Source organism: Anguilla anguilla, chromosome 1, assembly GCF_013347855.1.
Source record: "Anguilla anguilla isolate fAngAng1 chromosome 1, fAngAng1.pri, whole genome shotgun sequence".
NCBI classification, from domain to species: domain Eukaryota; kingdom Metazoa; phylum Chordata; class Actinopteri; order Anguilliformes; family Anguillidae; genus Anguilla; species Anguilla anguilla.
In genome coordinates this window covers 30383086-30409094 of record NC_049201.1, presented here as the reverse complement: position 1 = coordinate 30409094, position 26009 = coordinate 30383086, and the positions used below count along the sequence as shown (strand labels likewise).

The 26009-nt window shown below is 42.5% G+C and overlaps 1 protein-coding gene across 2 annotated transcripts in view; it reads right to left on the bottom strand.

Moving 5' to 3' along the window:
- The window catches only part of LOC118225852 (peroxidasin), a 79934-nt gene that overhangs the window by 27344 nt on the left and 26581 nt on the right, over positions 1 to 26009 (bottom strand). The window contains exons 4-12 of one of the 2 annotated variants that reach the window (XM_035414886.1): positions 20646 to 20717; positions 17179 to 17250; positions 15767 to 15838; positions 13772 to 13941; positions 11393 to 11510; positions 10713 to 10882; positions 8405 to 8677; positions 7924 to 8040; positions 1171 to 1329 (exon numbers count right to left, since the gene is read on the bottom strand). In XM_035414886.1, coding sequence (XP_035270777.1) covers positions 1171 to 1329; positions 7924 to 8040; positions 8405 to 8677; positions 10713 to 10882; positions 11393 to 11510; positions 13772 to 13941; positions 15767 to 15838; positions 17179 to 17250; positions 20646 to 20717 — 1223 coding nt within the window. The remainder of the gene's footprint in view (positions 1 to 1170; positions 1330 to 7923; positions 8041 to 8404; positions 8678 to 10712; positions 10883 to 11392; positions 11511 to 13771; positions 13942 to 15766; positions 15839 to 17178; positions 17251 to 20645; positions 20718 to 26009) is intronic. The other variant, XM_035414894.1, reaches the window with a different exon arrangement.

Here is a 26009-nt window from a genome sequence, read left to right as displayed (position 1 = left end):
CCCCCCACCCCCCCACCGAGCCATTAAACCAGGTCTGGCTGCAGTGTACTCATTATTGCATGACAGATCAAAACAGATTTGAAATAACCCCAGCTGATATCAAAAACATTGTTACTCCTAAACCCTTTTGTCGTTATTGCAGCTGCAGATTTTCGTGGTCACTTTTTCACAAATGTTTCATGAAATCCGGTGAATGCATTAAATCAGGGGAAGGCAGCTGCAGTGGAGGTTTATGAGTCAAGCAAAAATCGCCTGAGGATTTTCTGCTCTGAAGGCAGCTATTACTCAGCCTGTGTTTTAGCATTGTGCTAATGGTTAATGACCATTACTACATGGAAAACATCATGTCATCAGGGAATTACAGAGTGACAAGCTCTGACAAGAAAGTGGGACCTGTAATTTAACTGGAGAAATAAAGAGGGAGACCAGGACACCTTTCTGCAATTTGCGCTCTTTATACACACTAGCCATAATTTACAGCTTCCATGTGTGTAATGAAAAATTAGCTGAAGGGCTCAAGGTGGTTGTCGTGGCCCCCTGCTCACCATTTCAGTGTGCCCTTCCTTTTCAGGAAATGTTTAAGTGTCATAAAAATACATGAACAAAGAGTCGATTCAAATCCATACGTAGCAATGTAATACATGTAAAACAGAAGTCTAATTATGGGAAGATGGACTCCCATTACACAAGAATTTTGTTAAAACCCCCCAAAATGTTACTGAACCACACAGTCACAAATATATAAAGAGCTAATACCCTTTATACGAGTCATCAGGCCTACCTTTATAATGGACTATTATGTTCAATCATGATATTGGCAAAATAGGATTGGTGACAGTAAAAAAGTACATTGCCATTGTGCTGCTGTATATAATGAACAGCCAATGGTGTGATTGGATAGTCAATGGCTAGAATTATATGGGGGTATTATTGTCTCAAAAATAAATAAATAAATGTAACCGATCTACAAATAATGTAGCTGATCCATAAAAGACACTGTAACTGATCCATGGATAAATGTAGACGATCCACAAATAAATGCAGTCGATCCACTGCATTGATTTGTGGATAAGTTACATTTATTTATTCATTATTGAAACAATAATACCCCAAATAGAACTACAGCATGGTGCGAACAGGAAGTGGGGTGGAGGAAACAGGAAACGGTACCTCTCTGCTGGATTGCGAGCTGAACAGCAGTCCTGACGGTGCCCACAGGGCTAACAGCCTGGCACTCATACTGGCCCTGGTCGTGGGGCGCCACGAGGGCAATGCGTAGGGTGCCCGTGGAGAGGACCACGTGGCGACGGTCCGCGGGAAGAGGACTCCCTGTAGCAGAGGAGAGATGGCCGTCAGTATGCCCACCGACCCGTTCTGCTCATTCTTGGTCAGTGAGACCACTACGGAGACGGTTACAGACATCCACACCACATTACCTTCACCCCAAAATTTCAAGATCCCAGCAACTCCACCTTTTGTAGTGTTCAGGAAACCAGGTGAAACAAAATACAACATGGGATTAAGATGCAGGAATTAACACTAACCTTGCTTTCTAATGCCAGATTAGAAAGCAAGGTGTTCCTGTCCTGAATTCCTGAATGCCGGAAGTCATTCAATTCCAACAGAAAGAGGGCGATAAGACGTGATTCTGCCGGTGTCACTGGCAGTGGTGCGAATTGCGCACTATTAGTTCATGTAAAAAACAATTTAACTTCCACTGCATATCGCTGTGTACATCCAGTGCGGAAACCAATCCCATGAAAGGAGGAAGGTCTTCTAGAACCAGACCTGCCATTCAAAATGGTGGTGAAATTAATCCTCACAGTCCCAAAATTTACAATATACAGAGACCTCAAAGAAAACAAATGTGGCATATATGAAGATCAGTAACATTGTGGGCTTCCCTGATGAATTTGCTTTTTACCATATGATGTTCTTTTCGTACATTTCATAGCCATACAGAAGCCACCATCGTTCATAGTTTGTCTCAATTTCTTCAGCTACTGATTCTTCCATAACTATTTTACTTAACAAGTTGTGTTCCAGCTTGCATAGCTAGCTAGCTCGTGACTAACACCAGAAGGAAACACCCACCTTACAAACTTCACTGCTGTCATTTTCAATACCAGTGCTACGTACCTGCAACACTACGTGGCAAAACGCTTTTGGTGTGAATCCAGCATAAGTGGAGAAGCGCTCACAAACCAGGCAGGAAAATGCATCTCACACCATTACAGAAGTGTCAGAACCATTCACTTTTGGAACAAGCCCTTGGCCTGTAGGCTTCTTTAGGCGTGCTCCACACATGCATTTGTTGAGAACATAATGAATGATGATTCATATGACCATATCACATTTCTCCACTGCTCAGTAGTCCACTGCCTGCACTCTTTGCAACACATTTATATTTTACATTTCTTATCCAGAGTGACTCAGAGCTACATACATTCTATTCAGACAGCTGGACATTTACTGAAACAATTCTGGTTAAAGTACCTTGCTCAACAACTGCAATGCCCAACCTTGGAATCAAACCTACAACTGGTATAATGAGTGGCTTGTGCACTACAACCTGATTACAGTAGGGCTGTCAAAAAATATTCGAAGTTCGAAAACTATTCGAAAATTCTTTTCTTTTTTTTAAGTTCGAACCTAAATTTGAACATTCGAATTATAGTTTTGGATCCCGCGTTTTGCAATAAACATGAATATACAGGCTTTAATTTCATGCGGCGAATCATGTTCATGCGCGCAAAGTTAATTTCCTGTGCTAACGTTACTTCCTCTGTCAACCAAAAAACATTCTTCCCTGGACCCAGAGCAAGTGGATCGTCTGGTTTTCCTTGCCAATAACCTCCGGTGATACTTTCAGCTCCATGGACACCTAACGTTACTGGTCAGCTAGCCTCGCGAGCCAGTCTCTTTTTTTCCACTTCGTTCAACAGGTCTGGTCAGCTAACAATAGGCTAAATAATGTACCCATGGCAGGCTGTTTCCTTTCTGTTCTGAAAATTTTGATGAAATTGGATGATGAAAGAAGTTAAACAAACTAAACAGAGTAAGTCATTTATGTTGTTTTAGGCTACAGGTATTAGCCGTTTGAATAGTTTTTGTGTTAATAAATAAACAGGGATTTCCTATAAACAATCATTTCCCTATTATTGTGATTAATAAATGCCGAGTTGTGTCAAATTACATCCACGAGAAAGTGCTTTATTCATTTGCGCATTAGGCCATAGAAACTGCAGGGGGCTCATTTATAAAATGAACTTGCGGGCATACGCGAAGTGAAGACCTGACGTAGAGCCACAACCGTTTCCACGGTCAAATCAAGTCATGTTGAAATTTTATAAATCACTACTTTGACGTGATTTTCTACGTACGCGCCACAAAGTTGATCTAAAATACGTTTTATAAATGAGGCCCCAGATGTAGTAACCTAGTATGAAGGTTCAACGATGTCCTCTATTCTACTGCCCGCTTGTGGAAAATAACGCGCAAGCCAGATTAGAGGGAGCGTCACGTGCATATTGCGCCTGACAATAAGCAGCTTATTTTTGTGAATTATAGGCAAATTATATTCGAATATATTCAAACTCTAACTAATTACAAAAGCTAATATTCAAACTCAATTTCATGGCACTTTTGACAGCCTTAGTGTCCTGCTGTAGAGTAATCAACAGACCGTTCTTGATTAACGTGCCTGCTGAAGCCCTTGATTGAAATTTGCAGTCACCAGTCTCATTTAGTATGCTTGTAAAATCACCTGTTAAATTAGACTAATGCACAGACATCACAGGCAAGAAGTATGTGCTTCTGACCACATCTGTTGATGGCCTTTGTTGATGACATCTTTCCCTCCATACTGACATAATCTTTGATACTGTTTCTCATGAAACATCAGCAAGTTGAGCTGACTCCATAACTGAACCTCCTGCCAAAAGTGCCCCTCTGAGGTTTCGTCTTTTAGCCATGCTAGCCATAATTATAGGTCACCAGGCCTACCCAGCATTTTTGTACATGACCCAGAGTATCCTGGGATGTTAACTGTGTAACTAACAGAGGAACCACACCAAAAAAAAAAAGTAACTACTAATAATATAATTATAAAACCATCACCAATAAAAATAACTATGGAACTAATGAATAATAACTAATACACTATTATTGCTGCATTAGTCGAGTGTATTGCAGCATTAGTCAGTAGTTCATGGTTGATTTTGAGGTACGTTTTGGATCATTATTCAGAATATGGTGCAAATGTAAACAAGGTCAATGATCCAAAATGTACCTCAAAATCAACCATGAACTACTTAAACGAATGTAAGATTAAGGTTTTGGACTTCACAGTCCCCAGACAGACATGAATATTATTATTACTATTATATTAATATCTGTGGGGTGAACTCAAGCATGCAGTGCATGTAGAAGACCTGATAACTTCTTTATCTGAATATGGCCCTAATCAGAATTCCGAATAATGATCCTTATTCTGGTTAGGGGCACATTCAGATATGCCCTTTACATGTGTCATGAAAGCAATAACCCAATCTTAGTAATGTATAGATGGGTATCTGCACATACCTTTTGTGTCCTTCATTCAATGCTAAGGGATGGTGTCCTAGTAATTCTTCTATGAGCATGAAGTGTTTAAAATTTGTCAGGTGTGAACCACTGGTAATATTTTGTTTCTACACCTTAAAGTTAGGAATGTTCACTTTAATGCATTAACTTGCACCATTTATTTTTAACGATTAACATACATTTTCTTATTTGGGCTTAATCGAATGAGTTAATGTTGATAGCCCTACTTAAAATATATTACTTTCAGGGTCTTCCGCCTGCGTGTAATTTCTGTGGTTCGACAAGACTCTTCAGCCTTACAAAAATCACCATTTTCAAGGTTTTCAGTTGTACACGTTTTACACAATGTTTAATTATTTTAAACATTGTGAGGGTTTTGCGTTTGCCACAACATTTTTACAGTAAACTATTTGGCTGACATTAAGACCCAAGACAGCTTGCGAATCTGCACGTGTAGACTGTGTTTAAACGTTTTTAAGGTGTTTACATGACTTTCATTTTGTGGATTATTAACAACACACACAATGCATCTTATTCAGATTCTGTATAGTTGAAATAAGGGCTTAAGTTGTTTCTGTTTTTTTGGAATAAGGAGTTTACATGGGCTGTAACAGGAATACTTGAGTTTTCAGAAATAGATTGGAATAATGATGTGAATGTCATCGTAGCCAATGTCTTCACTAACTCTGAGACATTAGCTTCTAGGATGTGTTGATATTTGTGGTTCTTTCTGTTACCTGGTTAAAGGCAGCAGCTGTGACTGAGTGATAGTGTAACACTTAATCAAAACAAAGTAACCTGGGTAAAGAAAAAGATTCACATTAACAACATGGTCATCAGCTATGTGGACTCAGGCAAGTCCACAGCTACTGACCATCTGATCTGCAAGTCTGGGGGCATCAACAAGAGAACCATCGAGAAGACTGACAAGGAAACTGAGGAGACGGGCTAGGGCTCCAGAAATTATTCCTGCGTTTTTGGACTAACTGACGGCAAAGCGTGAGCGTGGTGTCACCATTGACATTATCCACAGGACGTTTGAGATCAACAAATACTGTCACCATTATTGATGTCCCTGGTCACAAAGACTTTGAGTACATGATCAGTGGCACATCATGACTGTGCTGTGCTGATAGTGGCTGCTGGAATAAGTGGGTCTGCGACTGGCATTTCCAATAAAGGAAAGACCCATGAGCATGGACTCCTGGTAGTAAAAAACAAGATAGATTCCACACCCACCTCCATTTTCCTCCCTACAGCAAGAAGAATTTTAAAACCAACATCACACCTACATCACAAAGACTGGCTATAACCCAGCAACTGCTGCCTTTTTGCCCGTCTCTAGTAAGTATGGAGATAACAAGCCGGAGGCCAGCAGCAATACGACCAGGTTCCAGGAATGGAAGTGTGATTGCAAGAAGGGAAGTCCCAGCCGCACCGCCTGGCTTGAGGCCCAGGAATCCATCCTGACCCTTGCCCCTTCCCAACAAGTCCCTGTGTCTGCCCCTGCAGGACGTCTACAAAATTGGAGGTATTGGAACTGGACCATGTAGAGACAGTTTTATTGAAGCCAGGTATGGTAGTGACCTTTGTTCCTGCCAACATGACTAATGAGGTGAAGTCAGTGAAAATGCACCCTGGCTGAAGCTCTGCCCTACGGAAATGTTGGCTTCAACATGAAGAAAATCTGTCAAGGAAATTTGCCGCGTCAACGTAGATGGAGATGGTAAGAGCAAACCTCAGAGAGAGCTGGGAGCTGTACCTCGCAGGTCATCATCCTGAACCATCCTGGACAGACCTGACAGCATTACAGCCCTATGTTGGATTGCTACACTGCCTAAAAGTTCCTTGAGCTCAAGGAGAAGATAGACTGTCGTTCTGGAAAGAAGCTGAAGTCTGGAGACGCTGCCACTGCCAACATGGTCCCTCAAAAGCCCATGTGTGTGGACAGTAGAGATGGAGAGAGATGCCCCTATTTGTATTTGTAAGTGTGAGCGGCGTAAACCGAAAGTGGATGGGGTTTAACACAGAAGCTGTATTAAATGCCAAAAATGTCAGATTTTTACAATTATAATCACTGGTACTGTTATTGTTGAGATATTAAAGCATTAGTCATGATTTTACAATGACATCAAAGAACGATAGCCTCGCTCTGGCCTATATAGTGTTAAAGGAAACTCTCTCTCGCTGTCCCTCCGCTGTTGTGTTTCTAATTGAGAAACTTGGTGCTGACTTCTGAGTGAATCGCATCAAAGAGATGGGAAAATAGATCCAAATCTGAATAATATTTGAAAAATTCTGGTGGATACATTCGGGGAGAACGGATTATACGAGTGTTGCCGAATATGGTATTTGTATTCGGCACCATCCCTAGTGGAGAGCTTCTCTGAATACCTCCCTGTTGGTTGCTTTGCTGTCTGTGACATGGGACAGACCGTTACGGTTTGTGCCATCAAGGCTGTGGAAAAGAAGGCTGCTACCACTGGCAACGTGACAGGCTGTGCAGAAGGAATTCAAGAAGTGCAAAGAAGATCGCAGGAAAGGTTTTCTTCTGACAATTCTTCAATAATAATAATTCTTCAGATAATTTCTGTGTAAGCAACATTGCACATTGGACCAATATACTACTACTCTGGTGTCAGCTAAACCCTTCAGCAGGTCCTTTGTAGTGATATGAGTTTTGTTCTGAATACCACACCAGTTCTATCAGATTTTTCTCAGTCCTCCAGATCTTGCCTAGACTTCAACAGTTCCCCATAATTCTTATAGCCATCACTTGCTTTGTAAGAGTCAATTATCTTTATTTTCAAGTACTCAGTCAGCTGCTTGGAGGAGCCCATTGTTGGTGAGAGGTTAGAAGGGTCAGAGTACTTATAAAACTATGGAATTGTCCGCACCAAGCTTAATTTAAGGCTTAACAATTCCAATTTGATACACACCCCCCCCCCCCGCCCAAAAAAAAAGGATCAAATGATTATCAGATTCAAATGTATAAGTGCCTAAGATTTTTCACATGCCACATTTTTTTCACACTGTTAACTTCAGAAAATAAATAGTAACTGTGCATTAAAATTTACAGAAAAATCATGTTCCAGCCTACAGAGGTTTTGCTATCATTTGCATACCATTGTATATGCATGTTCCTATTTAACCATTTTGTTCATTTAATTTCACAGCAAAAAAAAAAAAAAACAAAAGAAAAACATGCATGGACATAAAATTAATTGAAAGTATACAACCCTGATTGTTTCTAAAATAACAGCCAAATAAAGCAGAGTATTTTAACACAACTGGCCCCAACTCCACACATTACTGGGACAGAAATGAAAGGTTCCTCACCCCCTCGAGTCCAGGCAATGACCGGCTGGGGATACCCGGTAGCTTCACAGGGAAAGTCCACTGTGTGACCCTCCAGAACCGACTGGTCCTGAGGAGTGACCGTGAACTGAGGAACCGCTGAGGAAGGGAAATGGCAGAACTTAGTTTTTGTTGTTGTAATGTAGCAATGTCTTCTGTATAGACAAGTGCATAAATCACAGTAATAGAAGGAATGTTGGCTATGCAGTTACTGTTTTGTTAATGATTTTGTTTATCTATTTCGACATAATATTTTTTAAGCTTTATATATTTTTCTTCAGAAAATGTAGCTAGACGAGATAGATTATAATCTAGTTAACAATGCCGAAGTTTGTTATGATAAAACAAACACCAACTTTTATGACAGTGTGCAAGTTTGTTCAGACAAGACAAACACGTATTGGCATAGCAGTACTGAGGTTTGTTAAAACAAGACAAACCCTAATCTATGTTATAACCCCACCTTGAACGATGATGTATGCGGTGGCGTGGATGGTGTCCACATTGTTGCTGGCGAAGCAGGTGTACTGGCCCCCATCAGCCTGGTGGACGTTTTGGATGTAGAGCCCCCCCGATGGAGTGATGTTGATGCGGGCGTCGGTGGGCAGAGGGGTCCGGTCGCCCTTGGTCCAGGAGACCCGGGGGTGGGGCTGACCTGTGGCGCTGCACTCCAAAGTGACACTCTCCCCAACCAGTACCTCGGTGTTCTGGGGCTGGATCACGAAACTGGGCCGTGCTGAGGAGGTATAAATGCCCCAATGAGAGAAAGGGAGGAATGGAGGGAGGAATGAATGAAGGGAGGGAGGGATGGAGGGAGGAAGTGTTGTGACACAGGGAGCTGCTTCTGTTTAAGCACTTCATTAATTCGAGATAAACCTCCACCTAAAAGCCTTTTTCAGGGTATATTACACTATGTGGGACCAGTGACTATTAAAGCTACCCATAAAAAGTAACTAACAACAATCAACAGCTGTGAAAAATCAGGAATGAATAAAGGAACATTCCATACTTTCACAGATCACGGGGGGACACTCATAAACATGTCACCTTGCGACAATTAATTTCAGACTAGAGAGCAAAAGCTCCAGACATACATACACCACCAACAGTGAATTAGAACTACATTTGCAATACAATGGAATGAAGAGTAAAGCCCTGGTTTCCGTTAAGACCTGGAAACATTGTGGCTTTTAAATTTAAGATTCAGCAAGACGTGTTGTCCAGTTTGTTGGATGTGTTTTGTAGATGTCAATGTTGACAGTTAAGCGGATTCCAGAATTTGCATGGTTAAGGACACTAGGAGTGTTGCCATACTTTTTCTGTACTATTGCCCTTATGGCACTCTGGATGAAAGCACATGCTAAATTAATGCAATATACTGCAATGGGAAGTGGGCCCAACAGTCTGAAATCCTATCTTCTTGGCTTTCTGGTTTCCGTTTGGTTTCTGAGCTGTGATTCCGATTGTGGTGCTTTGTGTCCTAACCCGAATTGAACCTTAATCGCTTGTTACCTGGGACACTTGCACAGAAGGGAATTCTTTGCACATTTTCAGGAAAATGGAAAGAAAATCACATAAGCATGGGAAGAGAGAACATCTGTTACATCTTACAAAAGAGGCTGGCTCACAGGCAATCTGGCATTTAGACATAAATCAAAGGTTAGAATTGACTGAGGAGCATGGCCAAGTCACTGTGAGATAAGCACAGAAGCAAAGAGATGTGCATTTTAATGAATTTGATATTCAAATATTATGTATATAGTGCAACCTAATAACAATACAACATTTTCTGGTAAGCACTGTCCAAAAATACTGCAAATATTCGCTTACCCTATCAAGAAGAAAAGTGAGAAATATCCATTGGCTGCAATAAGTGCAGCTATAGCCAACAGCTGCCACTTCAAGTAGAGTTCTAAATAGGGTTTATTTAACCTAAAATTAATGTTTTAAGCAGGAGTAAAACAGATTGCGGCAATCACAATCTGGTTTCCCCCAAAAATCTGGAAGTACATTTAAAAACTGAAATACGTAGGAACTTAATTGTGGTATAAGGTCAACTGAGGACTTCCGGGGGCGTGGCTTTGGCTGCTGACCCTGTGCTTCACTGTCTGTGATACTATGGTGAAGCCAAAGGCAAATTTCCACAAAAGTGGACAATAAAGTGTATATATATATATATATATATATAATTGTGGTGTTAGGTCAGTTAAAGAGAATTAAAAGAGCAGAATTTTCACCAGAATTTTTCAAGTGATTTTGTGAGCACTTGTCACAAACATATTGTTCTCCTCGCAATGTCTGCGTTGGCCCCCCTGCACCCCTATGGGTAACCTCAGTTCCCCTGGTTGTTGGAGGAAGATTTAATAGCTATCAAGAATTTATGCATTCCACCTGCAGTATCACTGGAACGCTAGTACACGGAAACACAGCTGCTTGCTCTGTTTTCACAAGTTATATGTTTGGAGCTTGGAGAAGTCCCAGAACAGTGAGCTGGAATGTATGGAAAACAACTAATTGAAAACACAAACTGTCATTTTACAGTTTACACATTTTTAAAGTTATCACCTGTTTTCCCATGTTCTGCAGAAGGTGCATAGCTTATCACCTAATAATGTTTCTTCAAAGCCCAATGTGTCTGAAAAACCATGATGTCTGAATAAAAAATGTTAAAATTCTTTGTGAACCACAGGATTAAACTCCTTGGACATACTACTGTAGATGTTCGCGTGAAATATGACGGAGCGATGTTGAACATGTTCGTTCACACTCACACGGCGCCCCAAAGTATCGCAGGGTGACCTCGCTGGTCTTCACCTCCCCGGCCACGTTCTTGGCCATGCACTGGTACACGCCCTGGTCCGTCTCGCGCGTGTCCTGGATCATCAGTGTTCCGTCTTCAAGTAAGTTCAGGCGAGAGTCGTCGCGCATGTTCAGAGCATTGCTAGGGGTAGGGGGTGGGGGGGGTGGGGGGGGGGGGGGGAAGAGTCACATTAAGAACACACAGCTAACATTACACAAGGAAACTGGGCTTAACAGGAAGGGGGTGAGGTGGGCTGCAAGCACTGGAACTCAACATCATGAACTTCAGGCTTTAAGGGTAATCGTGCTGAATGTTTGGTATTGTACAACCAGCCAAACACTTTCCTTGTGCAATTTTGTCAAAACTTTTTTCAAAAGTTTATTTTGGAAAAAAAAGGGTAAAGGCTGATTTCAACTGTACAGACCTATTTTTAGCAGACTAACATGCACGTGCTAAAATAAGTAAATAAATAAATGAATGAATGAATTAATGAAAAGCAAGGAAGCTAAATCAAAGCTTTAAGTGGAAACCTGAGACACTTCAAATCCAATTAAAAACAAAATGGAAGCACTGCAGCAGATCTCAGATCTGGGCTGGAATGGGGCTGCTCCACTGAACCCCCAAACCCCCAGCCTAAGACGAGAGTCTTACTTGTTCCTCAGCCAGATGATCTGGGGTTTGGGGTTGCCCTCGGCCCTGCACGTGAAGTAAACGGTGTTCCCTGAGGTGACGTCCACGTCCTGGGGCTCGGAGGTGATCCTGGGGACCTCTGCGGTGCGGGACAGGAGAGGAGGGAGAGGGGTGTGCGGAGAGGGGGGGAGAAGATGTTTACCAGAGGGGAACAGCGGCGCGGGCGGCCGGTGGCCCGGCTCCAGCGGACGGCGGGGTTATGCGTTTTTGGTGCCAGGGCCGGCGCCAGGGCCAGCTGGAACCGCCCAGGCCCGGTGGAGCCGGGGGGGGGGCTGGCTGCCTGACAGGGAACAGAGGCGTCTCGGCTCCTCACCAAGTCACAGAAAATGCTTTTAAATAATTTTATTGCTGTTAAATTTGCTTTAGTTTGTCCTGAGGTTTGGCCAAATGATGTCATTCTGCATGTTCTGATGAAGTCAGATCTGTGCTGTTTTGATCAGAACAAGTATGTCCCCCCGTAATCACCATTTAGAAACAAGTACAGGGTGCTGCTGTCTGAACAGCAAACCCAATGATTATTTACCACAGGTCATAATCCAGGGACAATGAAGTACATGGCATTCCATTCCTTAAAACGCAAGGAGGGTTTTCAAAAGACAAGATTTCCACAGAGAATTAGTCGACCGTTCTCCAAGGCAACTAATTCAGGTTCGTCTCGGTTGACGCAAGGGGTAAATGTTCCGGTCATTCGTTTGCATAAATCACAGGCTGGAAAAATAGCGAATCCTTTCAAATGCGTCGGTGCACGGGGGAGCGCGGGTGGCTAGCGCTGTGGGATGATTTCTGCTAGCCCCTGCGCAGAACAGACGCCCCCCCGTGTGCCCCCTCCCACATATGGCGAGCACATTTGAGGACGCTTGAGTCATTTTAGGATTGTCCATAAACCTCCTCTCTCTCCCGCATTCTATGCTTGCACAGATCGCACTGGCCATAACTTTTGTTCCTTTGTGCCAACCTTGACCGCAAAGCTGAAAAGAATTCTAAACAGATCAGACAATGCAACTTTAAGCAACTCAACAAACAGCCCCACGACCTCCTTTACTCTCCTTCTCCACATTAAATCTCCACAGAAAATAATAATTGGGGTGTCCTTGTTTGACACGCACGCACACACACACACACGCACACAAACACGCGTGCACACGCATACATGCACACAAACACACACGCACACAAACACGCACGCACACACACACGCGTGTGCGCACGCATACATGCACACACACACACACACGTGCATACACGTGGGGGCACACAGAAATTCAGCTTGCTGGTATTAAATGTGGCACCTTATCGAGCTTGTTTTGACAGCTGTGGACCAGTACGTACTTCTTTCATTTTACAGGCAGAGACTGTAAAGGTTACACAATGTTTAAATTAGACATTCCTTTAGTGTGCCTCCTAGGAGATGTTAGAAGACTCATTATTGAAACCACGCAAACAGCCCATCAAATTAGCAAAGAGGTTTGTGGTTTGTTTCAAGTAGCAACGACTGAACGCAGCGGTTTTCACTTTAAGCCTTTTGCTCAATAAAGTTTTTCCACTGATGCATAAGTTCATAGGGATAATTACAAGATGTAAACTTGAGGGAGTAACGTGAATCCATAATCACGTTCCATAAAGATTTCTAAAAAGTCAGTGGAGTTATACTTCTGCCAATAGGGTCGCCTTGAAATGCCTCCCTGAGGACTTAATCACGGTTTCTAGGTATCTGTAGCTGTTGAAGCAGAGACTACAGGCCAGGTCATAAAGCTGAAGAGCTCAGGGCCTCCTCTGCAGGGCTCCACCTGGGAGGCAGCCCTTGATCTTGACTCCCTCCCCCCCTCTTCAACACGAAAGGCCACGGGGTCAGGCTCCTAGGTCCGGATCTTTACCGTAAGGCTCTCCACGTGCACCGCTTCGGCAAATACCGACCGGAACAAATGCCTGAGTGAAATGTAAACTATAATGGCTACATAATACCCAGAGCAAAGTGGGAGTCTACCAAGCGTGTAAATAATTATAAAGTCTCCAGTTTGGTGCGTCTGTAGGTGTGTGCGCATGCATGTGTGTGAGAGGGCTGCCCTACTTTCCTTATATGTTTGCATTTAATTTCTAAATAAGAGACTTCCACTGTACTGCACTATTTTCCGTTCGTTCATATTGGCAGGCTTTTGAGGAGACAGGTAATCTTTCCTGGAACCAGTTATCCACTGGTCCAAATAGGTCTTTTTGATTCCCCAACAAAAATGTCCGTCGTGAAGCATATCGGCCTTTGCAAATGGCACCATGCGATGTAAAGGCTGGTTGATCGGTTGACTGAGTGAGTGCGAGAGAGCCCCTAGAGGGCAGCGCGCTCACCGCAGTTGAGCTCCTGGGCGGTCAGCGTGGCCACGGACCGGCCCTGCAGGCGGGCGGGGTACTCGCAGGTGGCGGCCGCCTGGGCGTTCCCGGACTCGGCGTACTGCTTCAGCAGGTCGGCCAGCCACAGCAGCTCGCAGTCGCAGTTCAGCGTGTTGGAGTCCAGGCGGCTGCGGGCGCAGATAGGGCGGACAGGGTGAGGGTGAGGGACGCCGCGCACGGCCTGCGGCTCCCGCAGTTCTGACACTACCATGCGTTTATTGCTGCATGTTGTTACAAATTTGGGACTTCCGAAAGGAAGTCGGGTGCAAAGCAAATTTCTGTAAACAATGAATAAATCCAAGTTAAACTCCTGCTCTTCTGTTGGTCTGTATGGTCCGTTACACCTTCACAAAGAGACACTGCGAAGTACGCATTCTTTATGTTGGTAATATTAATGCTAATTTACTGCTTCAGTTAGCATATTTTCTGTTGAGAGCATGCATGCTTGATGATCTGATGTAATTCTGTGTGCCCCACAATACAATCCTGTCTGTAATAAATAAATAAAGAACAATGAGAGCAGGATGCTATGTAGAACTTGATTAGCCAATAAGATACACGGTTTACATTACATTACAGGCATTTAGCAAACGCTCTTATCCAGAGCAACTTACACAATGTTTATATAGCATTTAAATTGCATCCATTTGTACAGCTGGATATATACTGAAGCAATGTAGGTTAAGTACCCCTGCTCAAGGGTACAACGGCAGTGTCCTACGAATCTGTGACCTTTTGGTTACAAGACCAGTTCCTTACCCATTATACAACACTGATCTAACGGATGTTACGTTACATTACAGGAGGCAGATGGTCTTATCCAGAGCAGCAAACAGCAGTGGATTATGCCCCAAAACCACATGTATTAGTACTCAGCATTCTGGAGCTGATTTGGGCATGTAGGGGGTCCACAAGGCCATCCCATATTCTCTTTCACCCGATCTAGAGGACTACCCTCCTAGACCAGGACAACCCAGACCAAACCAAAGAGTGAAGCAATAGCAAAAGGATCTGCTGTATCCATTTAAAAGCATTCATTTATGTTACGTTATTACGTTACGCTACCATAACATTACTTTACCAGACAACTTAGAAGGAAACAAAGGAAACACAAAGGTTTCATGAAGAGACCTTTTTATTTCCTTTGAGACATTTTGCCAATCTAGGCCTTTAATTGTACAGGTTTAAAACACAATGTATACTGTTAGAGAGAACATTTAGCAGAGGACCAACCCATTCTTGCGCCATTTCTCATTCAACTGAAAATATACTTCGCCAACTTAACGTGTAAACAAATTTCCCTCGCTCCGCAAACCAACAGAGTAAGTATGATATGAGTATATATGAGTTACTCATAACACCGTACATCCCACTCTTTCTGCCTCTACAGGAGAACCACACTGGCCTGGGATCAGAGGAAAGCTGGGAAGTCGCCTCTTGCCTCCGGCGGGATGCTACGGAGTTAGAATATTATAAAAAAGGGCCAAATATTGACTTTTCATTTACTGGTCGTATATACTAAATGGGAGCCTCGGCCTAAGCCCTGTGTGCGGGCCGCCTCAAGCGGCGTTTGCCATCCATTTTGCGTTTATGGTTGAAGAGTGTCAGGCATACTGATGTACATCTCCGCTAGTATTTAATATTCCCCACCGCGCGCTTTGGAATCCTCACTCTCTGGCCAGACCTCTTGGATAACAGCACAGCTGTCGTTGGTTTACACAAAACAGGGAGGAAGCCGGGGGGAGTGAGGGAGTGTGTGTGAGCGAGAGAGAGAGAGAGAGGGAGAGAGACCAAGACACCAAGTAATGTGAACAAAATACATAAAAGTTATAAATTCTGTGGACCAGCCCAGGAATCTGAATTTTTAATATCTTCCGTTTTGGGATCGCAGGCCTGTCTCATTACTGAAACACCCTCCATAAAGACAGCAATAAACAAGCCTTCTCTACTTACAGGCGTTTCATAGACTGCAGATGGGAGAAGGTACCAAGCACAAGATGCGTTATTCTGTTGTTGTGCAAAAACCTGTGGGGGGAAAGGAAGATTTACTTCTGATAATATATTGGTCCATTTCACAACCCAAAACCACAGCACAGGAAAACATATAGTCTCATGCATTTCGTAATGATTCTTACACTCATAACGAAAGCACACTGGGTTTCAATGGTTCCAAGGGCAAAACCTGACTCATTTTTTAGATATCTGTATGTAAACAAACTGATATATTTAGGCATGCACAAGTACAATAGGTTACTGACCTATGGAAACAAGTATGTGGCTATTTGCTGCTGAATACACAAACTGACATTCAATGTGGATATCGCTTACAGTGAAGAGAGAAAATCTCTTTTATGCCTGCTCACCAAGTTAATCCGATTTGACATGTGGGTATGTTTTTTTGGAAGACGTTTCTTGAATAGTTCTTGTTTTTTTATTTTTATTTAAATCTGGCATTAAGTAACACGCTGAGTTCTCAGGCGTGACAGGCTGCATCCGTACGTCACGCGAGGCGTTCCCTGGAATCTCCTGAATCTCAAAGAATGACGACGCCGTCCGGTTTGGGGTTTCGCGGTTCATGCGGCGAGTGCGGATGAACTCTGAGGGAAAAGGGAGTACGTGCCGGAATGCTAGGGAGGCAAGATTTCCGGAAATCGGAAATCCGGAAACGAGCGGCGTCGGGGCCGCGCGCGCCTTAGGCTTTTGCTGCGGCGGTAGCCGTGGAGACCATTCCCGGCACCTATGGGAGCGGAATGCCTCCTCCGGGAACCTGCTGTACCTGGAAACCCGGCCTGGCCTGCTCGTAATTCTCCTTGGACACCGGGGCCGTGCACACCTGCGCAGGTGACTGCCCAAAGGGCAGGGGGGCGTGAGGGTTTGAGGGACAGCCCGTAAAAGACGCGAGATGGGAAATCGTTCGTGCAGCACGTTGGAAGGTGTGGCGCAAGATGGGAGGGGACGAAGGTTGCAGCTGCGGCGTACGGAACCCGCCGCCATCGGTAACACGTCTTCGAAACCCCGCATTTCCCCCCAGCCCAATCTATTTTAACAGACTGTAACCACCACCGACAGAAACCTACTTTCAAATCAAAACAACTGGAAAGATCCGGAAACCCAGGAAACTGTTTCTCTTGGACAAACTGCAGATCGGCTGGACCGCAAACGACCACTGATTTTTTTTGCACTCTGCGTTTGAAAGACTCACTCCTCACGTTGTTACAGATTGTTTTCCCCAATGTAAAATAAGCTTCATTTGGATTCCGGTAAATGGTAACGGTGAGGAAAAGTAGTGACAGTTTTTTTAATGTTCTGAGAGACCTCAGACAACCTGGAATAAGCAGCGTTCAGTGACCTGCTGAGGTACTCACAGTCTTTCCAGCCTCGGGAGGTGAGTGAAAGACTCTGGCTCTAAGCTCTCAATATTGTTGAAATGGAGGTACCTGCAAGAACAAGAAATATTGATATTTGCAAAAACACAATTACACATTGACTATTTACCTCTGAAATCACTTGATCTCAGAACAGTTTTGCTCAACACAAACTGGCTGTAACATGAGGCAAGACAGCTAGGCTCCATGACCAAAGACTGAAAACACCAAAACATGTTCACAGTAGAATGTGTCATGTTGAGCGTTTGGCCATTTCCACATTTCATCGACAGAGTCAGATAAAATGTTCCAATTGCAGACTTCAGGGCAGTGGTATTGATAAAAATGCATTTGCACAGGACAGCGGTGCTGTCCTGCGGTCTGATCTTCTGTCCCCACATGGGAATGCCTTTTACGGACCGGCCCCATGGTGGGGGCAAAGCCAACCTGTGTGGAAAGCAAATGTGATAAATACAATGAAGCTGTGGAAAGATGGGGGAAAAATAGAAGACAGAGTGGTACAGGACAGAACAGAGAGTCAATAAAATGAACTAGCTTAAATATTTGTCGAGCTTAGCTACAGCAGCAGGTTCTTCTGCCTAAATATTTGTAAGCACAGCAGCAGCACCAGGAACGTCTGCGTCCTTTCTCTCTGCTGAAGGGAACAAACTTTTGGGCAGCTATCTGAATGGTTTGGCTGATTTGTGTTCCACAGAAAGAGAAAAAACACTAATGTGCTGATGCAGGAACGCATCTTATCATCTTTATTCTAAGTGCCTCTTCAGTCTGAAGGGGATCTGCAGCTAAAATCAGAACCTAACCTCTCTGGCGATTTCTACTCGACAAGACCTTTGCATAAGCTGCCAGACAGAGCCTTGGACAAGCGTAACTGAGACAAGGTGCATCTTATGTGAAAGAGAGAATGTGCCATTTTCTACAGTAACACAGAAATATGACATTCGTAACCATATAGTACCTACAAACCTATGAATCCCAAGTGTATCTTCTAGGTTCAGTTGGGCATAGAGAGGGAAGCTGAGGCTATACAAATACAGAATTGAAAAATAAATGTTTTTGTCTAATGTGTCAGAGGACGGCATACTTCTGAGAATTTACTCGGATGTTATGTCAATAATTTGCTTAAATCTTTCCTGGAACATGAGCATTTCTTGGACTAACAATGGTTCATTGGAAGGACAAATAAAAATTAAAAAAGGATATTGCCTACACCTTTTCCACAGGCCAAAATAACAGCAAGCTCATTATAATTCAATTAAAATGGGTGTGTGTGTGGGGGTGAACAATGTGGCACTAATTTTGCAGATAGTGAAGATCGTAGCTAGTTTCCTTGGTGAAATTTCAATAATGAAATCTGTGGGAGGGGTGACGGCCTATATGTTAAAGAGCTGGTGTGTAAAGTATGCATACTGTATTTCTGCCTGACACACAATTTGGATATTTATGGCTGAACCTCAATAAAATCACACACGGCCATTATAGCAGGAAAAACTTGTACTCGGAACGTGTCACACTAATGAAGCGTTGTTTCTGTGAGGGTATCTAAATTCAAAACAGCTGGATAGCAGCAGCCTTCTTTTTTATGAATAGTCACTTGTTCAGGACGTAATGTGGGTTATTGATAAAGTGAAGCCATTTTGCCAGGGTTAACCACCATTTACTTACTGTGTTACTGTGGCAGGAAATCACCTTTGCCCACTATTTGTTTAGACAACCACATGCTAGCGTAGCTCTGAGGAAGTAGGAGAGGTGTGATGTCATTTCAGCCATGTGTCATAAAAAACACACCCTTTCTACATCCTGGAATACCGCAGGCTGATACTTAATTACATAAAGCCTACATTCGTTTATTTGTTCAACTGTTTGCTTGTACAATCATACAGACAAGAGCGCAGACAAGCACGAGTCCTCCGAAGCAACTCCGATCACTGCTTCTCATCACACCGCGGTGCACAGGCCAGGCTCATACAGACTGGCTCTGAACAAAGGCAGTTCACGCGCAGCTTAACAGGCAGACCTGTGAGCGCCCGACTGACCTGCTAGAGCCACTTCTCCATTGGCCTGTGAGTGGCACAGGCACAGTTTGCAATGGATACCTGCCCACTGGACCCATGTGAGCACTAAAACTGTGTTTTAAAAGGGCCACTCAGCAGCTTTATTTACTTATTTATTTATTCATCATTATTAGAATTATTATTATTATTGTTGTTGTCATTATTGATATTATTACTATTATTATATTACACATGCACACACACGTCACTCCTGTTAAACACATTCTGGTTTTCAAACAGGTATAGTTTACATCCATGCAAATTTCTTCAATGCAACCTTTGAATTAACAATAATATCAAGTCTCGACACATTATAACGTCACATTTCTTGGCATTATTCCAAGTTTTATAAAAAGCCAAAAATACAAAAAATTCAAATTTTGTTAAACATTTTATAGTATTTTGATTAATCAGCAAGAAAGCAGCTTCTTTGCAAAACTACATTAAGTCCAGGCATGCAGTTAATACCCTGCTGTGACTTTGTTCTGTGTGGGAGTCTGATACACTGACTGACACAAAAAATGGGTTTAGAAACAGATAAATCTCTTTGGAGACAAAAGAATAATAGGTGACCAAGTATGTGCAATTTGTGTAAAGAAAAAAGAAAATGTTTTTGTTTAAAGTGTTCTACCTCATTTAAGTAGAAAGCTTCAGTAAATATACTGACCTACAATTACAAACTATAAAAGTCAAAATAAAGTGTGTCTGCTGTTTGACCTCAATAAAAAATACACCCAAGCAATGGAAGATACCTGCAGTCTTCACAAAGCAAACACTACTGAATCTTCCCTAGTCATGTGGAGAACACCTATCACAGAACAACAACTCCATCACATACAAGTCTAGATCGTTTCAGTAGCTTGCCAAAGTAATTAGTTTGGGTCTTATAGGAGGGGACATTTCTAATTAACCATGTTTCTTTGCTTAGCTTTAATGCAACGTTTTAACAACCAAACTCACATCTGAAATTTCAACAAGAGGCAAGTGGACGAAACTGCGGGACGCAAACGAGAAGCCATAAAAGAGGTGAGGTGAGGAGGGGAGGATAGTAGGGGGGTAGACTAAGCACATTTACATGAACAAAGGACTGAGGCCACTACTGTCGTGTGATAGTTCCATGCTGTAGCCGCTGCCCCCCGCCCAGCTTCTCGATGACGAGGCAGCGCTCTCGAAGCCATGGCAACGGGGCATCGGGACATGCTGGGCATGCGGGGGGACGTGGGGGGGGGGGCAGTGCTACACACATGGGAGCGAGGTGCAGGGAGGGGCGGGGGATGCACTCACGACATGCACAGTGGCAAGGTGACACAAGGCGCTCAGTGTTCGAGTGGGAAGGGACAGGTATTAGCACTTGGGAGGTGGGGTGGTGGGAAGGAGGAGGAGTAGGTCACTTACAGTTGTTCTAGAGACACAAGTCCCTTAAATGCTTGTCTGTCAATTGACTGGATTTCATTCTTGTACAAATAGCTGAAAGAAGAAATAATCAGTAATATTAGTAAACACACAGGGTACGAATTCGGGAGGGAGAGCTAAATTAACTGCTCCGCTAACACATTGTGCTAACAAACAATTTACTTCTTATGGCAAGGACATGTGACCTGCGACACAAACATTTATAGTTCTAATTATGTGGCCATTGTTTAGGATGCTCTTCAGCTCCGTTTGGACAGCTATTTAAATCAGCCGCCTGGAAGTTAGAGATTTTTAGTAGCAAATACAATAACAGTTTCACAGAAATCACGTTTATGAGCACATTTTGAACATAATTTTTAGACACTTACTGCAAGGGTTTAGACTCACAAAAGCAGTGTTCAAAACCAAATGTTAGCCAAACAAGGCATCACAGCTCAATTATATTTAATTACAAGCTTGTTAATCTTACAGGTCCATAAAAAATACTTAATAGTTTAAAAAGCTCACACTTAGCATTCAACATATATGTTAAATATAAACATTAAAGAGTACGGACAAAAATAAGAGCATACAAAATTTTAAATATTTACTAAAGCCCAGTTTATAAATAATGGTTTTCAGGGATGGAGCTTAAAATGCAGTCAAATGTGTGAATGATCAAATTACTAGTTTTCTTTTTCAAAAACAAACCCAGAATATAAATAAACTGAAGGATATGTTCCTTTGTTTCTTTGGTCTGTAAAAAATAAAATAAAATAAAAACTCTCCGTTTTTACTTTTGTCCTGTAAGAGCAAAGAGCATCAAAGCTGGGAAATTAATCCTCACCTGTGCGTGAGGAGAACATTGTACTAATGATACGTAAGGCCTTGTTTCTGCAATAATTTTCTTCACACCCTCCCAAAAGATTCGGCTGAATTGCTCACCAGCAACCATGGCAAGCTCCTTAAGCATCATTCACTGACATGTTATAGAGAGTGATGTCCATACTGCAAACTTATGAGATCTGCTTGGATGAACAGCTGCCCAGAGTTATCGAGTGGTCAGGCATTAAGAAAAGGCTCGGAAGTGCTCGGTTCAGTGTAAAAAGTGTAAAGCGTCAACATGACTGGCCATATGTGCTCCAACCAAAAGTATGATCCATTTGTGGAGCAGTTACCAGAATGCCTGTTTCTCATGAGGGAGGGAATGCTTTTGTGCAAACCCGAAGAGGCTTCTTGTGGACCCATCTGTCCATATCGCACTTCAAGGCTTTCATTCCCCATAATTGGTTCTGGAGAGCCAAAGGTCTGTGGTTTGTGTTGTTGCTCAGCACTTAATCAGTCAATTAAGGCAGTTGATTACATAGTTAAATCACTCCGACTCATTTCAGTAGGTCAGAATTTGTTGCTGATTGCAAAGTGAAAACTAAATCAAACCGATTCCATGGATCTCCAGGACGAAAGTTGACAAACTGCTTCAGGCATTGAATTTACAGAATTTCCTGTCAAATACCAATTGGATTCGATTCAACTGAATATTGGTTTTCCATACAAAAAATATTCCTCCTTCTGACATAACATCCCCTGATATAATGCAAATCTGGTTTATGGAGTTCCTATGGATTTGGTTTGAATCTTTCACTGCCCAAAGACAACAGAACAAATACTGGTGACAACATTAAGTGGGCTTCTGGGTTAAACTGATATTGATCCAGGCTGACTAGTCAAGTGACTAGATAAGAGGAGGAATATGCAACGTAACTGCCTTGCTATGTAACAACAGTAACAAGCAATTAGCTATTAACAACCCTGGTTCATTGTAGTCAGATTTTGAGTATACACTGCAATCTAGGAGATCGGTCATGGTGGAAGCAGTTATGTCAGGGGTCACATGACAGCCGTAAAAAGACACTGATCGCAGCTCAGTGCAGGGGAAGCCAGCAAGTGAGGCAAGGCACGGCCCACCCGGCAATGACAGGGCAGCAGGTAATGATCACAGGGGTGGGTTTTAGTCCCTTACTTGAGGTTAGCTCCAAGCTAAGAGAACCTTGCCTTATAATTCAGCTATTCAAATGAGCCAGCCATGTTCTAATTATAGCATCTCCGGGGGCGGAAGCAGTGGAGATTAAGGGGAAGGGTCTAAAACAGCACCCTGAAAGGCCAGTCTAAATGCAAACACAGACAACTTCCTTTTCTACCAACAGGAACGCTCCTATCAATTGGCAGGCAAGTGCAGGAACCTTTATTTGCCTGCGATATTTGAATTGTTCAAGAAAAGGCGGCACCAAAAATCGTTGAAAGGATACTATTAAAAGGGACATGCTCAATATAGCTGGAAGACAAACTGACCTGGGCTGCTGTGTAAATGTGTACCTGTGACATCATTTGCACTTCAAGGCTTCAGCTGCCAAGAATGTGGGAGGGAGGACCTACTTTGTTTAAAGGACTCCTGTGGGCAAATGTCAAGCCATTACATTTTCTGACCACAATCCTGAAGAGTTCATCTTCATTATTATGCTGCTTGTTTAGTGAAGTTACATTTTTTTCTCCCTTTTAAAATTCCTCTATTCGTTAGTGAGTGATGAGACATGGGTGTTCAACTAACTGAAATCCTGGGATGACACTACAGCCAATGAGGCACTGCCCATCTGGCCACAGGATGCTCTGGCATGACCCAAATTCCACAACAGACTATGGGTCCCCACCCACGCACTAGAAGAGACCCTTAACACAACTTAAGTAAGCCACAAGGCAGATTTTTACATTTAAGCAACAAAATCCCAATTAAACACAAGCGTAAACTAAATGCTGGATGTTGACATAGGAATTATTTTATTTTTGACAGTTCTCCATTTTTCCCAAACCTTGATACTGCAGGCAGTTTCTTGATAACTTATGACTTTTGGAAAAAGACAAATCTACTGATGTTAGCTAACAGGCATATGAAAGTATCAGAGATCCATGTTCACCACTCAGACACGTAGCTGAACGATGCTTTTACAGCTCACAGAATTTAAAATTAATTGTATAAAAATACAGGATATATTGTGTCCTCCAAAATGATTCATGCCCTCAATAAAGATGACTAAAGTATTACCATCCTGATAGGGGGGAAACCAGGTTGTTGGCCAAAATGCCATGGTCTTATGCTGGAGTTCATAATTCCACTAACTTTGACAAGAGCCTAAGGATGAACAGATACAAAACAGCCCCATAACATCAAAGATTCTCCACTATATTTCACTGTAGGCGCAAAGTACTTCTCAAAATTAACATTCCTCTTCTGACACAAAGTCCATGGTTTGTGTGCATGGCCAAAAAGCTCAATTCTGCTCTTACCTGACCTAAACATCCAGCCTCAATCAAAGCACTTGGGGCGACATAGCTCAGGAGATAAGACCGATTAGCTGGCAGTCAGAGGATTGCCGGTTCAAACCCCGCCCTGGGCGTGTCGAAGTGTCCTTGAGCAAGACACCTAACCCCTAACTGCTCTGGCGAATGAGAGGCATCAATTGTAAAGCGCTTTGGATAAAAGCGCTATATAAATGCAGTCCATTTACCATTTACCACTTTCTGTCCCCAAGAAGCAACAAGTTTATGTAGATATTTTACCGTGTTCCTTGAATATTTCTGCCTCCAAAACAATCTGCCTCACTGTGCGTAGGGCCGACATGCACTTGTGTCCTCTTCCAAAGCATGTTTAAAACTGTTCCAATGATTTTAAACATCACAATTATTGACCTAATAGTGGAGATTTATCTTCAGTACTTTATAACAATATCCAGACATGCATGGATCAACAACCCTTTGTCTTTTTTCTTCTGGGAGTTATTTGCCTTTTCTCATAGTGATGGATGAAACAGGAACAAACAGTTCCCCAAGACCAAGATTAACTTAAAGTAGCATGCCAAGGCAGATTTATTCTTGTTGGATAAAAATATTAAACAAAATCATTTTTTTCTCATCTTTATCAAGGAAATGACTTTGGAGGGCATTGTATTTTCTTGCACACTATTGTTCATTCACCTGCTGTCTATACCAGCTTATACAGTACTAGACAAATGCTCTTGACTAATACCTTTCTGTGCATGCTCAAAAGAAGTCTGTACCCTGCATATTCACTTCCTGGTAGCTTGATAAAACTTTGGCAGACGTTTCTAGAGAACAGCAAATATCCAGCCAATGCATCTTTAAAGCACATGTTATAAACTGGTGTGCACTGCAATAAGCAAAATCAGCAGAGTGAAGTTTTATGAATGTATGAATACAGTTCCTTGGACCCCTGCAGTGAAATGAGAGGGTGGTGGGCTGATGTGAATCAGTCATCTTGTTCTGCAGACCTGAAAGAGGAAGGCGAGGCCGAGGGTGACAAACTCTTTAAGTTGAAAGGAAGAAGGCAGAAAGCAGCCGTTTCAGACACACCGATCGCACGTAAATGTAAACACAGACAGAGCTCCAACCACCTCGGAGGTCTCAGAAAGGGGTTGTGACTAACAAAAGGAAGGACGAGCCAATATGAGCAAGGGGAAAAAAGCTGTTACAGCTATTTCCATTACCCCTGGTGCAAGAAGATGTGTTTTTATACGGAAGAATTCAGAAATTAAGAGTGCCCGATTTACCTCAAAAGCACCACTGAGTTTCCTACTGCACACAACAAAAAACAGTAGCTGTAATTTAAGCTAAACAGTTTCTCTGTGAATGTTCAAGGAATGTTAATTTTTCACACATAAGAACAAAACCTCCCAATTTTCCTCACTGTTTAGTTTGTTACATTCCTATAGTGGGAGTGGGTCTGCCCTGTACATTGTTTTACCAGGGCGTCTTTCTTTCAATATTCCGCCAAGAAGCTTAGTTCAACCAAAGCAATCAGAGGGTCAAACATGAACCCAAAATGGCTTTGTCTATCATACATCATACATTTTGCCCTGCATTGACATATTTGTTTTCCTTCAACTTGACAGTAATGAACAGCGATGACCACTAGTATTATACAATAATACCTATTTTGTTAACATATTTTACTTTAGGAGCTAATTATTGTCCCCCCCCCAAAAAAAAAACATAAATAAAAGAATGTCACTTTGTCCTTAAGTTGAAATGAATTGTTATGACCATACATTGCACTGACAATTCTGTATTAACAGAAATCAGCTGTGACATCCAGTCTGCATTGACAAAAGTGAAAAGTTGCCCACAGAGTGTATTTGGGACAAATATTCTTTGTTTACGAGATTGTTGCTAGGAAACATAATCAAGCAATTTTGCAGTACTGAGGAAAAGTTAATTGTGGAAAAATATAAAAAGGCTGCCTCACATTGTAGCATTCACAGGAGGGCACAAAATAATGAGGTGCTAGTTGAATTCATC